The sequence below is a fragment of the Hippocampus bargibanti genome, linkage group LG11, assembly GCF_051943395.1.
Source record: "Hippocampus bargibanti isolate YZ-2025 linkage group LG11, ASM5194339v1, whole genome shotgun sequence".
Classification (NCBI taxonomy): domain Eukaryota; kingdom Metazoa; phylum Chordata; class Actinopteri; order Syngnathiformes; family Syngnathidae; genus Hippocampus; species Hippocampus bargibanti.
The window spans coordinates 3,836,941-3,850,821 of record NC_142744.1 but is presented as its reverse complement, the minus strand read 5'-3'; the positions used below and the strand labels follow the sequence as shown (position 1 = coordinate 3,850,821).

The 13,881-nt window shown below is 35.5% G+C and overlaps 1 protein-coding gene across 3 annotated transcripts in view; it reads left to right on the top strand.

The window, feature by feature from the left end:
* The window catches only part of tep1 (telomerase-associated protein 1), a 42,592-nt gene that overhangs the window by 10,485 nt on the left and 18,226 nt on the right, over nt 1-13,881 (top strand). For all 3 annotated transcript variants that reach the window (XM_089007495.1, XM_089007493.1, XM_089007494.1), the window contains 16 exons: nt 36-188; nt 272-346; nt 1,475-1,596; nt 1,856-1,924; nt 2,276-2,419; nt 3,753-4,044; nt 6,286-6,407; nt 6,510-6,623; nt 7,309-7,423; nt 7,850-8,038; nt 10,316-10,500; nt 10,588-10,729; nt 11,664-11,843; nt 11,910-12,002; nt 12,133-12,268; nt 13,425-13,584. In XM_089007495.1, coding sequence (XP_088863621.1) covers nt 36-188; nt 272-346; nt 1,475-1,596; nt 1,856-1,924; nt 2,276-2,419; nt 3,753-4,044; nt 6,286-6,407; nt 6,510-6,623; nt 7,309-7,423; nt 7,850-8,038; nt 10,316-10,500; nt 10,588-10,729; nt 11,664-11,843; nt 11,910-12,002; nt 12,133-12,268; nt 13,425-13,584 — 2,291 coding nt within the window. The remainder of the gene's footprint in view (nt 1-35; nt 189-271; nt 347-1,474; nt 1,597-1,855; nt 1,925-2,275; nt 2,420-3,752; nt 4,045-6,285; nt 6,408-6,509; nt 6,624-7,308; nt 7,424-7,849; nt 8,039-10,315; nt 10,501-10,587; nt 10,730-11,663; nt 11,844-11,909; nt 12,003-12,132; nt 12,269-13,424; nt 13,585-13,881) is intronic.

Sequence of the window (13,881 nt, the reverse complement as noted above, 5' to 3'; positions counted from 1 at the left end):
ACCCCCTTAAAACGTGCATGTTTTTTTCCCCTCAGATGCTAGAGGTTATCGTTCTGCTTTCACTGATGATCGCCAACAGTTCCGAGGATGCCCGCGTCTTTTTGCTGGATTATGCGAATTACGAAGAAGCGCATCTGAAATCCGACATTCTTTTGGATAACGTGCGAAGTGTCATGCAGCAAATCAAGGTAGAGCAAACGTCAAAGACGAGACACGAATGGAACGACGCGGACCGACTTGAGCCAGTTGGTTCGTTATTCTTCTCTCTTAGGCATTGAAAAGCAAGTCCAGAGACGACCAGCTTCCAATGAGCATTTACATCCACCGGATCCTTCAGGAAAATAAGGTATGCTATCAAATGTTCACTCCAATGAGACAGAAATATGGTAGTTGATGCTCTGAAGGGTTTGCGTTACTTAGTCAGAATGAAACAATAAAAAATATATATATATATATATATATATATATATATATATATATATATATATATATATATATATATATATATATATATATATATACAGTAAAGTCTCGTTATATCGATATTCAAGGGAGTCCGAAAAAATATCGATATAACCGGGTCTATCGATATATCCGATATCGATATATCGAGACTTTACTGTGTATATATATATATATATATATATATATACAGTAAAGTCTTGTTATATCGCTATTCTCGGGAGTCGGAAAAAATATCGATATAACCGGACTATCGATATAGCCAATCCTGCGGCATGTAAATTTTCTCCTTGCGTTCATAGAAATAGTATCGTAATAAGCAGTACTATCGATATAACGAGACTTTATTATATACAGTAAAGTCTCGTTATATCGATATCGGATATATCGATAGTCCCGGTTATATCGATATTTTTTCGGACTCCCTTGAATAGCGATATAACGAGACTTTACTGTATATATATTCTGTATACAATGATACCTCGGCTTATGAACGCTTTAGCTCACGAACTTTTCGCCTTACAAACATTAAATTCTCGAGAATATAGTCATGGCATCCGAACTAGTTTTCGGCGGACGAACACCAAACCACACGGTGGAAAAGCGCCACGGTGGCTGGCGGACGAGTGTTTGTCACTTCCTTTCTTTGAGTGCAGACGTGGTTCGTTATGGAGTGGAGTACTTTTGCTATTATGGGACTGAAAAAGACCCCACTACAGGCTAGTGTTAAGCCCAAGAGTACGCAAAAAAAAATTACGGTCGAGCAGAAGAATGAGATAATCAACAAAACACGAACGAGGTGTTCGTTTGTGTGACTTAGCGTACCAGTAGCACTCCCGCAAGAAAAACTAAAACCTGAACACATTCGGGAATGGCACGCCATGTCATGCTTTTCAAATCACTAATAAATGAGTTTTAAAAAAGAACTTTGAAAGAATCAGGTTTTAAAATGGATTGTCTGCTTCACATCAGTTATTGATGCAAGTTGTCTTTCTTTCTTTCTTTCTCTCAGGTGGAAAACATTGTTTTTCTGACTGAGTGTTACATTGACATTGATCTGGAGTGGACAATCAAGAACTACAGGAAGGAAACGGGCAACAAATGCCTCTATGTTGAACTCGCCATGTTGGATAGGTGATGCATAACATACCGGCGTGATCGATGAGAAGGTTTCTTCAGCCGTCATCTGTACTTGTTTGAAGGTGTCGGACGTTTCGCTTCTTATCCGACACCTTCAAATTTGTACAGATGACGGCTGAAGAAACCTTCTCATCGATGGACCACTCCTGTACAACTGAGAGCTTACACAGACCGGCGTGATCATTTTATTTGTATTTATTTACAAATGACAAACAGAATCTTGTATATTCCTAAAATGAGTTCTTTCTTGTAGAATGTCCCACAAAAAATCCTCTGACAGGAACCAGGTCTATCTGCATGGCTTCAGTGAACAAATTCTCAGGTAAAAGCGTTATTGACCAGGGCTTCTGAACTCATTCACTGCAAAAATGTGTCCACTCCAGTGCCAGGGTTTTTGTCATCGTCACTTGAATTCCAGGACCCACAGAATATTGAGTTTTAGGACTACATAAACATTCAATACAGCGTTAAAAATCATAGACTCTCTTCTATCATCAGAAAAAGAGTTAATTCCTAAGTTATCAGTCTGGAGTTATATGAGCTTGAAATGAGGGCGGCTGTACAAAATACAATACATATTGATTTTATTCGGAAATGTCAGTGAATGAGTTCATTAAGTAATGACTAAACCTCCATACATTTTTTTTATGCTCTATGTCCATTTTGAAATCAGATTTGTGGCTGAGCGAGGCTCATCCAGGCTGCTGGACCACGTGGAGCATCTGGACAAAGTGTACAATGTCCCACCGCCAGCAGAAGCAAAAGATTTGGACGCCACCAACAGCCTGGTGTCCATTCCAACCTTCCCCAAGTCGAGGTATTTCAAATTTAAAGCATAAATCCGAAAAAAAAAAAACAAAAAAACAACAATTTAGGGAAGATCATATTCATCATTCAAATGTGTTAAAATAGATAAATGAAAAAGTATTTCAAACTTAAAGCATAAATCCGAATAAAAAAAAAACAATTTAGGTAAGATCATTTTAATCATTGTAATTTGTTATAAAATAAATAAATAAAAAAAGGCCTAATAAAATATTGGAGCACACCAATAAAATAAAAGAAATAAGGTTTAAAAAGGCAAAAAAAAATGGAGAAAACAATTTCTTGTCATTTTAAAACCAAATTGCTGAATAACATAATTTAATAACTCCCTACATAAGTCCAGTTAAATTAAATAAATACTGAATAATTTAATTTCATATATTTACAATGAATATAATACAATTTAGTACATTGTTGATTTTAATAGTTAAAATAATGTACTGTATTTTATGGAATATAAGGCGAACCTTCAACGAATGAATTTATTATTTAAAAAACCTTTTCCATACATAAGGTGCACCGCATTATAAGTGGCACCTTCAACGAATGACATATTTTAAAAAAACTTTCCATGCATAAGGTGCACCGCATTATAAGAGGCACCTTCAATGAATGACATAAAAAAAAATGTTTCCATACAGAGGGTGCACCGTATTATAAGGGGAACCGTCAATGAATGACATAAAAAAATGTTTCCATACAGAGGGTGCACCGCATTATAAGGGGCACTTTCAATGATTGACATATTAAAAAACCTTTTCCATACATAAGCTGCACCGCATTATAAGGCGCATGGTCATCTTTTGCAAAAATCTTTTCTTTTAGGCCGTCTTTATAGTGCAGAAAATACGGTAATTTAATGAATATCATCAAGATTAAGATTAAAATGAATGTTTTACCTAAAAAACAAAGGTAAAAGTGGGTTGTATAAAATTGAGTCAAGATGGGAAGGGAATCAAAAATCAGTATTTTATGTTATATTTATATATATATATATATATATATATATATATATATATATTATAAAGTATCAGCATTTTTTTTATGACAAGGAAATTATATATAAATATTGGTGTGCTTTAATAAAAAGTGAATAATGAAAATATATTTACATTTAAAAATACAAATAAATAGTGAAGTCGTTACTCTGGTTAGAATAATGGTAAAATAATAGAAGAGACCAATTTAAAGGTCATTTGAAAAAAAAAGATGTCATCGCTGGAATTAAAAGACGATATGAATGTAATATTAATATAAATGTGAAAAAAATATATATTTTTTGCATGCAAACTTTGTCCGTCATGATCTCACCGATCTGTCCAAAGGTGGCGCAGCTTTCGCGTCTTTATCTCGTCCACCTTCCGCGACATGCACGCCGAGCGCGACATCCTGGTGCGCAGCGTCTTCCCGGCCCTTCGCCGTCGCGCTGCGCCGCACTGCATCCACCTACAGGAAGTGGAGCTGCGCTGGGGCGTGACGGAGGAAGAGTCGGCCCGAGCCGCCTCGCTGTGCCTTGCCGAAGTGGATCGTAGTCATATGATGGTGGCCATCTTGGGTCAGAGGTATGGCCTTGTAACGGACACACCTGATCTCCTGGATCTGCCGCAGTACGAATGGGTATGAGGAAAATACTACTCTACACTTTTGATGCTATTACCGTATTTTCTGGAATATAAGGTGCGCCTTCGACCAATGACAGATTTAAAAACCTTTTCCATACATAAGGTGCACCGCATTATAAGGGGCACCTTCAACGAATGACATATTTAAAAACCTTTTCTATTCATAGGGTGCACCGCATTATAAGAGGCACCTTCAATGAATGGCATATTTAAATACCTTTTCCATGCATAGGGTGCACCGCATTATAAGGGGCACCTTCTATGAATGACACATTTAAATTCCTTTTCCATACATAGGGTGCACCACATTATAAGGGATACCTTCAACGAATGACATATCAAAAAAAAAATCCATACATAAGGCGCACCGCATTATAAGGGGCACTTTCAATGAATGACACGTTTAAAAACCCTTTCCATACATAGGGTACACCGCATTATATGGGGCACTTTCAATGAATGACACGTTTAAAAACCCTTTCCATACATAGGGTACACCGCATTATATGGGGCACTTTCAATGAATGACACGTTTAAAAACCCTTTCCATACATAGGGTACACCGCATTATATGGGGCACCTTCCGCGAATGACATACAGTAAAGTCTCGTTATATCGATATCGGATATATCGATAGTCCCGGTTATATCGATACTATTTCTATGCACGCACGGAGAAAATTACATGCAAACAGGGTCGGATATATCGATAGTCCCGGTTATATCGATATTTTTTCGGACTCCCTTGAATATCGATATAACGAGACTTTACTGTATTTAAAAACCTTTTCCATACATAGAGTGCCCCTTTTAATGCGGTGCACCTTCAACGAATGACATATTTTAAAATGTTTTCCATACATAACGCGCACCAGATTATGAGGCACATGGTTAGCTTTTGAAAAAATCTTTTCTTTTAGGTGCGCCTTATATTGCAGAAAATACGATACTTTTTTAACATTTTATATTTGTCATTTGTAATAGAATTTTGTCAATCTCTGTTCTTTTACAGTATGACTGTTCTTATATTCTCACTTCCCCCCGCCCCCAAGTCATTACATTTTTTTTTCCTGTACAATGTGCTTCTTTTGAGAAGATACAGGTAACATCCAACTTGCGACCAGCTCGACTTACGACCACCCGTACTTACGACCTCCTATTTTAAAAATGTTAATTCTACGCCGACAATTTTGGCCAGCCAGCCAGCATCTCACTCTCGCACAGCAATCGACCGTGTGATGGCACCGGAGTTTGCGAGTCATTTAGCCTCCGAGTCTCTATTCAACATTTTGAATGGATTTCAACTTACAACCATTTTTGACTCACGACCGTTTGGTCGGAACGGAACTTGTTTTTTTAATTTATGAGTTGCTCCTTACGATTTCTAAAAAAATAAAAATAAAATTAAAAAAATAGACAGTGCTGAGAAAAATTATTTGTTTCCTTTCCCAGTATCTGTGCTTGTTTTTTTTTTTTTTTTGCATTTTTATCAAACACAAAGGTGTTTCCGTTTATCAGACCTGTTTTAACTCATTCATTGCCAGATGTGCAAAAATGTGTCAGATCCAGTGCCAGGGTTTTTGTCATTCTCACGTGAATTCCAGGACCCACAGAGTTTTAGAACTACATAAACATTCAATACAGTGTAAGAAACCGTAGACTCTCTTCTTTTATGAGGAAAAAAACAATTAATTCCTTAATTATATAGGTCCGGAGTTATACGAGCTTGAAATGGGGGCGGCTGTCCAAAATACAATGCAATACATACATATTGGTTTATATAGCGCTTTAACAACAGCTGAAGTTGGAACAAAGTGCGAACATATGTATTATTATTATTATTATTATTATTATTATTATTATTATTATTATTAGTTATCTATTAGCTAGCTAGCTAACTTGATCTATTTGAGTTGTTCCCGGTTGAGTGTGTTAAGTGACCTTGAGAGTTTTGAAAGGTGCTTAGAAATCAAATGTATTATTAACATGGGAATAAAAATAGAAATGTTGCCCCCTTGTGAAAAAAAAAATTGTCAGAGATCTGGCTCGTGCTTTATTGGCACCCAAACAAGAAAAAAACTACCCGAACAAATTCAGGAATGGCGCTTTACGTCGTATTTTCAATTCCAGACTACATTTGTGAATGGCAGTGAATGAGTTAATCTTTCCTCTCAGATGTGTATTGATTTACTGAGATGAAATGTATGATTCATTCAGTGTTTGTTTCTGTATTTTAGCTTGAATTGGAGATTGATGACCTGTCAATGACGGACATGGAGATCCGTCACTTTCATGCACTCTATGGCGACGCGGCAAGACAGCGGATGTTTTGCTACTTCCGAGACCCGGATGTCATTAAGTATTTTTGAATATATATATATTTTTTTTTGTCAATCAAAATCTCATGTCATGAAAGTGCATCCGTTTAAGTATATGAAAACATTTTTTAACCTCCCCCCAGAACAGTACCTGTGGCTTGGAAGTCCCACTTTGCTGCTGAATCAAAGGAGGCAGAATCCAAAATGGCGTGTCTCAAGCGATGGATTCAAATCAACAAGCTGAAGGTCACCGACAAGTGAGTTGGACCATTATATCTTTGTAGAAGTAATCAGGGAGTAGTCCACTGCTCCCGCAACCTTAGAGCAGGGACCTATCAGAGCGCCACCTCTGTCCATTAGGGATATATATATAGGGCCAGAGTTACCAGCACAACTTTAGTTCGCTGACGAAGCTCTTCGGATGTGGAGCGAATGGTCCGACACCTTCAAAGAAGTACAGATGACGGCCATTATTTTAAATTTCCCTGAAGATTCTGCTGAAGTAAACATTATCAGAAGCCAAATCTACAACCCAAGTTAGAATATTTACTCTCCAAAGTTGATGATATTAATTTATTACAATTTCCCTTGGTTGCATTGCTTCCAGTTCATCTAGAATATATTGCTATATACCGTATTTTCTGGTGTATAGGGCGCACCCAAAAGCCTTTATTTTCTTCAAAAGATGACCCTGCGCCTTATACACAGGTGCCTTAAATATTTGGAATATTTTGATATATTTATAGATTATATTTGGAAAACATTTTTAATTCATTGAAGGTCCGCTTTGTACTCCGGTGCGCTTTATACACCGAAAAATACGGTACTTTTTGTGCAATCTAACTTCAGCATATATTTAGTGAGTCTTAACAGTTGCTAATGCTAGCATGCTATCCAATGACAATCAATTTGAGTATATATGTGTGTTTATCTCTGTTGTAGTTACCAGTGTGAGTGGGGGGGTGTTGTGGAGGGCAAACCTTACTTGAAGAACCTGGAGCAGTTTTCCAAAGCGGTGCTGGAGGACCTTTGGGAAGCTGTCCAGCAGTTTGTGAATGTGAGTAATTCAACAGCAATTTATTATTATTATTACTATTATTATTTTAATTATTATTGTTATTATATATTTTTTTATAATTATTTTTATTATTATTTTATTTTTTATTTTTATTATTTTTTAATTATTTGTATTTTTATTTGTATTATTTCTATTTATTTATTATTTATTATTTGTTATTATTATTATTATTATTATTATTATTATTATTATTATCATTATTATTATTATTATTATGCATTCGACTCATCGCATGATTCCAACTTGATCTTGGCTTTACTGGCGCTTTCTACTATCTTTGTGACTGCTTTATTTCCTGCATATGATAGTTTTCCACATTAAACGCTTTGTTACAGCTTCAGCTGTTGATAAATCACTATATAAATCATTATTGTATTGTATTGTATTGTTATTATTTTTGCTTAGGAGGACAAAGAGGCCGACGCCACATCCGAAGTTTTGGAGCAAGAAGTTCACCAGGAAGCGCTGCAGAAGCAGTTCCACAGCCGGGCCAAGCTGCTGTCGGCCGCTGTGGAGATGGTGGAGCACGTGCAGGCCAGCGGAGGGGCCGTGGTGGTTGAGGGAGCGCCAGGCCAGGGCAAGACTGTTTTTATGGTAACTGCACTGTCACACCAGATTTTTCACCCCCCCCCCCCCCCCCAAAAAAAAAAAAAAAAGTAACTTTATTCTTCAAGTTTGGCACAAGTCTGGCAAATACTTGATTTTTAACAAAAATGTGTCTGGTCTTGGGTGGGTAATCTAATGTTATGACTATTTGTATGAAAACCCCGTGGTTTTATTTTAGCTCATAAAAAATGTTCTCATAGCAATTAGACTTGTTTTTTTGTTAAATATGACTTTTTTTTCATAATCGCATTGCAGGTTTTTTATTGGAAAAAAATATCACATTATGCAATATTTTGCCTCATTTTTCCTCATTCAAGATGTTTTTATTCTTGGAAATTTTATTTGCAAAAACAAATTCATTCTTTAAAAAAATACCTCTATTCTTAACATTCCAGCTGTTTTTTCTTGGAAAATGCAATTCCATTCTCCTAATTAGAAAAAAAAATCTGATTTACCTGTAATTGTTTCTAGCATTTTAACTTTTTGTGCGTCTGGTCTTGGGTGGGTAAGTAATCTAATAGTATGACTATCTGTATGCAAACCACGTGGCTTTATTTTATCTCATAAAAAAATGTTCTCATAGGAATTACCCTTTTTTTATTTTTATTTTTTTTCAAAATATGACTTTTTTTTCATTGCATTGCAATTTTTGTATTGGAAAAAAAAAATCACATTATGTCATATTTTGCCTTATTTTTCCTCATTAAAATGTTTTTATTCTTGGAAATTTTATTTGCAAAAAAATATTCATTCTTTAAAAAAATACCTCTATTCTTAACATTCCAGCTTTTTTCTTGGAAAATGCAATTCCATTCGCCTAATTAGAAAAAAAAATCTGATTTACCTGTAATTGTTTCTAGCATTTTAACTTTTTGTGCGTCTGGTCTTGGGTGGGTAAGTAATCTAATAGTATGACTATTTGTATGCAAACCACGTGGCTTTATTTTATCTCATAAAAAAATGTTCTCATAGGAATTACCCTTTTTTTATTTTTATTTTTTTTCAAAATCTGACTTTTTTTTTCATTGCATTGCAATTTTTGTATTGGAAAAAAAAAATCACATTATGTCATATTTTGCCTCATTTTTCCTCATTCAAGATGTTTTTATTCTTGGAAATTTTATTTGCAAAAACAAATTCATTCTTTAAAAAAATACCTCTATTCTTTGTCTGGTCTTGGGTGGGTAATCTAATGTTATGACTATTTGTATGAAAACCCCGTGGTTTTATTTTAGCTCATAAAAAAATGTTCTCATAGCAATTAGACTTGTTTTTTTGTTAAATATGACTTTTTTTTTCATAATCGCATTGCAGGTTTTGCATTGGAAAAAAATATCACATTATGCAATATTTTGCCTCATTTTTCCTCATTCAAGATGTTTTTATTCTTGGAAATTTTATTTGCAAAAACAAATTCATTCTTTAAAAAAATACCTCTATTCTTAACATTCCAGCTGTTTTTTCTTGGAAAATGCAATTCCATTCGCCTAATTAGAAACAAAAATCTGATTTACCTGTAATTGTTTCTAGCATTTTAACTTTTTGTGCGTCTGGTCTTGGGTGGGTAAGTAATCTAATAGTATGACTATTTGTATGCAAACCACGTGGCTTTATTTTATCTCATAAAAAAATGTTCTCATAGGAATTACCCTTTTTTTATTTTTATTTTTTTTCAAAATATGACTTTTTTTTCATTGCATTGCAATTTTTGTATTGGAAAAAAAAAATCACATTATGTCATATTTTGCCTTATTTTTCCTCATTAAAATGTTTTTATTCTTGGAAATTTTATTTGCAAAAAAATATTCATTCTTTAAAAAAATACCTCTATTCTTAACATTCCAGCTTTTTTCTTGGAAAAATGCAATTGCATTCTCCTAATTAAAAAAAACGGATTTACAGGTAATTGTTTAAACATGACTGCTCTATTTAATAGCATTTTAACTTTTTTTTATTATTATAATATCACATACTTTTTTATAAACCCCCAAAAAGTATGTTTATTGTTATAATATTGTCTACTTTATTGTGTATTTCTCATCATTTTCTAAACTGCCACTTAAATCTTAGAATTTTATGATTTTTTTTTTTTTTTTTAGAGCAATACAGATTCTTTCTGGTAAATTCTCATATTATTTTTCTCATGTGATCAAACAGAGCTGTTTGTCTTGCAAAATATTTTTTTTTTCCTCTGAAAAATACAGAGCAATACGACGATGCACAATTACTATTCCGATATGACATCCGCTGCTTCCATCCCTCCAGGCTGCTCTCGCCGAGGCCCTCCGAAGCGGCTCCAAATCGAGGAAAAACCTGGCCTGTGATATTGTCTCGTACTCAACCGCCGCCAGCCAATCGTCTTGCTCGGTGATGAACCTCCTGCGATGTCTCGTCTGCTGCTTGAGGCAACTGAAAGAGAAGGAAGAAGCGCCGCTTCCCCTCTCTTTCAAGTGGGTGCACTTTATTGTCAACATATATATATATATATATATATATATATATATCGATATATATATATATTCTATATCTCTCGAAAGGGATTTACTGTCGGAGTTTCACGCCGCTTTGAAGGACGTGAAAAGCAGCAAGCCTCTTGTGCTGCTGGTGGACGGTGTGGATCTTGTGCGTGATGAAAGGGATCAGATCAGCTCTGGTTGGATACCACAGCAGCTTGCACAGGTCTGTCTTATTTGGTCTTACTTCGTTATTTAGTTTTTCGTCAATAAGAGGGACCGTGACATTTTTCTTCATACATAAAACAGGCAAGTTTATTATGACTTAATTTTATTTTGGAATTATTTCTGTTAGGGAAAAAAAGTTTTTTTTTTTCTTTTTACACTTACTTAGTGATTTAGTTTTTCATAAATAAGGACTGTGTTTTTTTACACACAAAACAGCCATGTTTATTCTGACTTTTTTATTTATTTTGTTTTTCTGGGAGAAAAAAACTTATTATTTATTATTATTATTATTATTATTATTATTAGTAGTAGTAGTAGTAGTAGTAGTAGTAGTAGTATTAGTAATAGTAGTATTATTAGTAGTATTCTTATAATTATTATTTTTATTATTATTATTATTATTATTATTATTATTATTATTATTATTATTATTATTAGTAGTAGTAGTAGTAGTAGTATTTATATATCTATTATATTATATATTCTTTATACACAAAACAGCCAAGTTTATTCCAACATTGTTTTTAAATATTGGAATTATTTCAGGGAGGAAAAAAAAATGTGTTTTCTTTTTCTTATTATACTTATATGCAATATTTTTCTCATATCTCAAATGTGTTGTAATTTTTTATAAATAAGGGACCGTGACTTTTTTTCTTAACACACAAAACAGCCAATTTTTTTTATTTTTATTTTTTTTTTAATTTGGAATTATTTCTGGAAAAAAATATATATATATATTTTTTTCTATTTACACTTATATGCAATATTTTTCTCTTATCTCAAAAGTTGTGAATTTCCTCCCTTTCAGAAACAGGTTTTTTTTTTCTTGGAAAAACCAATACAATATTGTGAAATGCTGCTGCTAGAAAAGTTGCACCTTTTTTTAAATTCATTTTTCTTTTGGATTGTTGCTTTGGTGTGTGTGCTAGGGCGTTTGTTTGGTGACAAGCGTCGCCTCCACCTCGCCGTTGCTGCAAGCACTCTCCAAGAAGAAGTCCGCTCTGCTCTTCACCCTGCCGCCGCTGACCACGATCGAGCGAAAGGAAATTGTTCAGAAGGAACTGCAAGGCTTTGGGAAGAAACTCAGCGACGCCGCCTTCAACAACCAGGTTCCTACTAATTTTTTTCCCCACATTGGATTCTTTCTTTGTGACGTTCTGGTGTGCTTGCCACAGCTGCAGTCACTGATCATGAAGAAAGGTGCAGAGAGTCCTCTTTACCTGCACATGGCCTGTGAAGACCTGAGGAACTTTGCTACTTTTGACAAGGTTCTCTTCCTCTGACTTGCTCTAAAAAAAATACAGATTTATATACAACAACCCTTTCTTCATATTATTCATACATAAGCATGTCATTGCATTCCCTTAAAAATTTTACAACGGTGTCTTTGTGCCCTAGCTGAACGAGAGCCTGCAGGCTTTTCCTCAGTCCATCAATCTGCTGGTCCAGTACTGCCTCAAGAGACTCTGCTCGGACCACAGAGTCATGCTGGGACTCCACTGGGCTCTCGGGGCCCTCACTGTCAGCACCACTGGTAACCACAAATAGTGTCGTACACAGGTTGTCAAAGTTAAGGCCCGCGGGCCAAACATGGCCCGCCACATCATTTCATTCGGCCCGCGAAAACATACCAAAGTTGTGAAATTCCGTGATGCTCCGAACCAAAATTTTAAATTGTCCCATGTAGACCACAAAAAGTCATTATTTTTTACTTCAAATTTGAAAACAAGTTATTCATTAATTTATTGTGTGAGTGGATTAAACATTTTAATGGCTTCCCCAAATTCATAAACACCCCTCGAGAGGAAACCATAACTATAATAATAATAATTGTCATGATCTGGTTGGCGACCAACGGGTAGCGCTGTCGCCCCCGCCTGCACCTGCACAGGTGCTGGTCGTTACAATCAGTGACACTTAAAAGGACTCCCGGTACGACCATTCGGGATCGGGTAATTGTTGACGTATGCTTTGTATGCAATTGTATGCATGTGCATGTGTTTGTTTCACCTTGGCGGACTTTTAATCTTGGTTTTCTTTAGATACTTTGTATTTTTTTCCGTTCAGAAGATTTTGATGTTTTTAGATTTTGTTCCTGCTGACTTTATTTTCATACAATATCTTAAATACAACCTCCTGCCTGCTTTTTGGGATCCGCACCTGCCATCACCACCTTGCAAAAACGTGACAATAATAATTAATTTAATTTCTCAGCGCCTTTCAAAACTCTCAAGGACACTTTACAGTCACGGGATAAGATTTTTTTTTATGTGCGGGTGAGCAGCGGCGGCCATCCGCATGCCCCGCGGCAAAAAACAAAACAAAACAAAACGTTTGACACCCTTGGTCAAGTAACTCAATGACAAATGACTTATTTACATTCAGCAAATGCTGACAAACCCCGCTTAAGATAAAAATGACAATATTCTGTGGGTCCTGCAATTTGAGTGAAAATGACAAAAACCCTAGCATTGGAGTGAAAACATTTTTGCACATCGTCTGGCAGTGAATGAGTTAATCGTGAATAATTTTATTGCGCGCACAATACATGCATGAATAATTCCCATGTTGAAAGGTAGTGTCGAGTGTCCCCTGAATTAGTAACATATTAGTCCTATCACTGATGCGAACGATCTGACTTCAACTATTTTTCCTCCATTAGCCAATTTTCTTCTCCTTTTTATGTCCAGGCCTGAGGGAGCGTGACCTGTACTCGCTATTGAGCACTTGCAACCACCTGTGCACCCTCAAAGGACAAGTCACATTGCAGGAGGTGCTGCAGCTGTGTAGGAACCCCAAAAGACGCGTTCCCATGGTGGCCTTTTCCCACGTTGTGCATAGCTTGCGCAGGTAAATCTGTCAAGATATCAAAATGACCGTAAAACTTTCGAAGTGTGTTTATAGTAGCATCAATATGTGACTTAAAATTGCATTTTAATCAATTAAATGTACTAAGTGTCCTTTAAAAAGTCTTACATTTGAGCAAAGTGTTCTTTTAACTCATTCATTGCCAGACGATGTGCAAAAATGTGTCCACTCCAGTGCCAGGGTTATTGTCATTTTCACTCAAATTTCAGAATGTTGAGTTTTTCGACGACATGAACATTCAATACAGCGTTAGAAATCTTACTCTCTTCTTTCATTAGG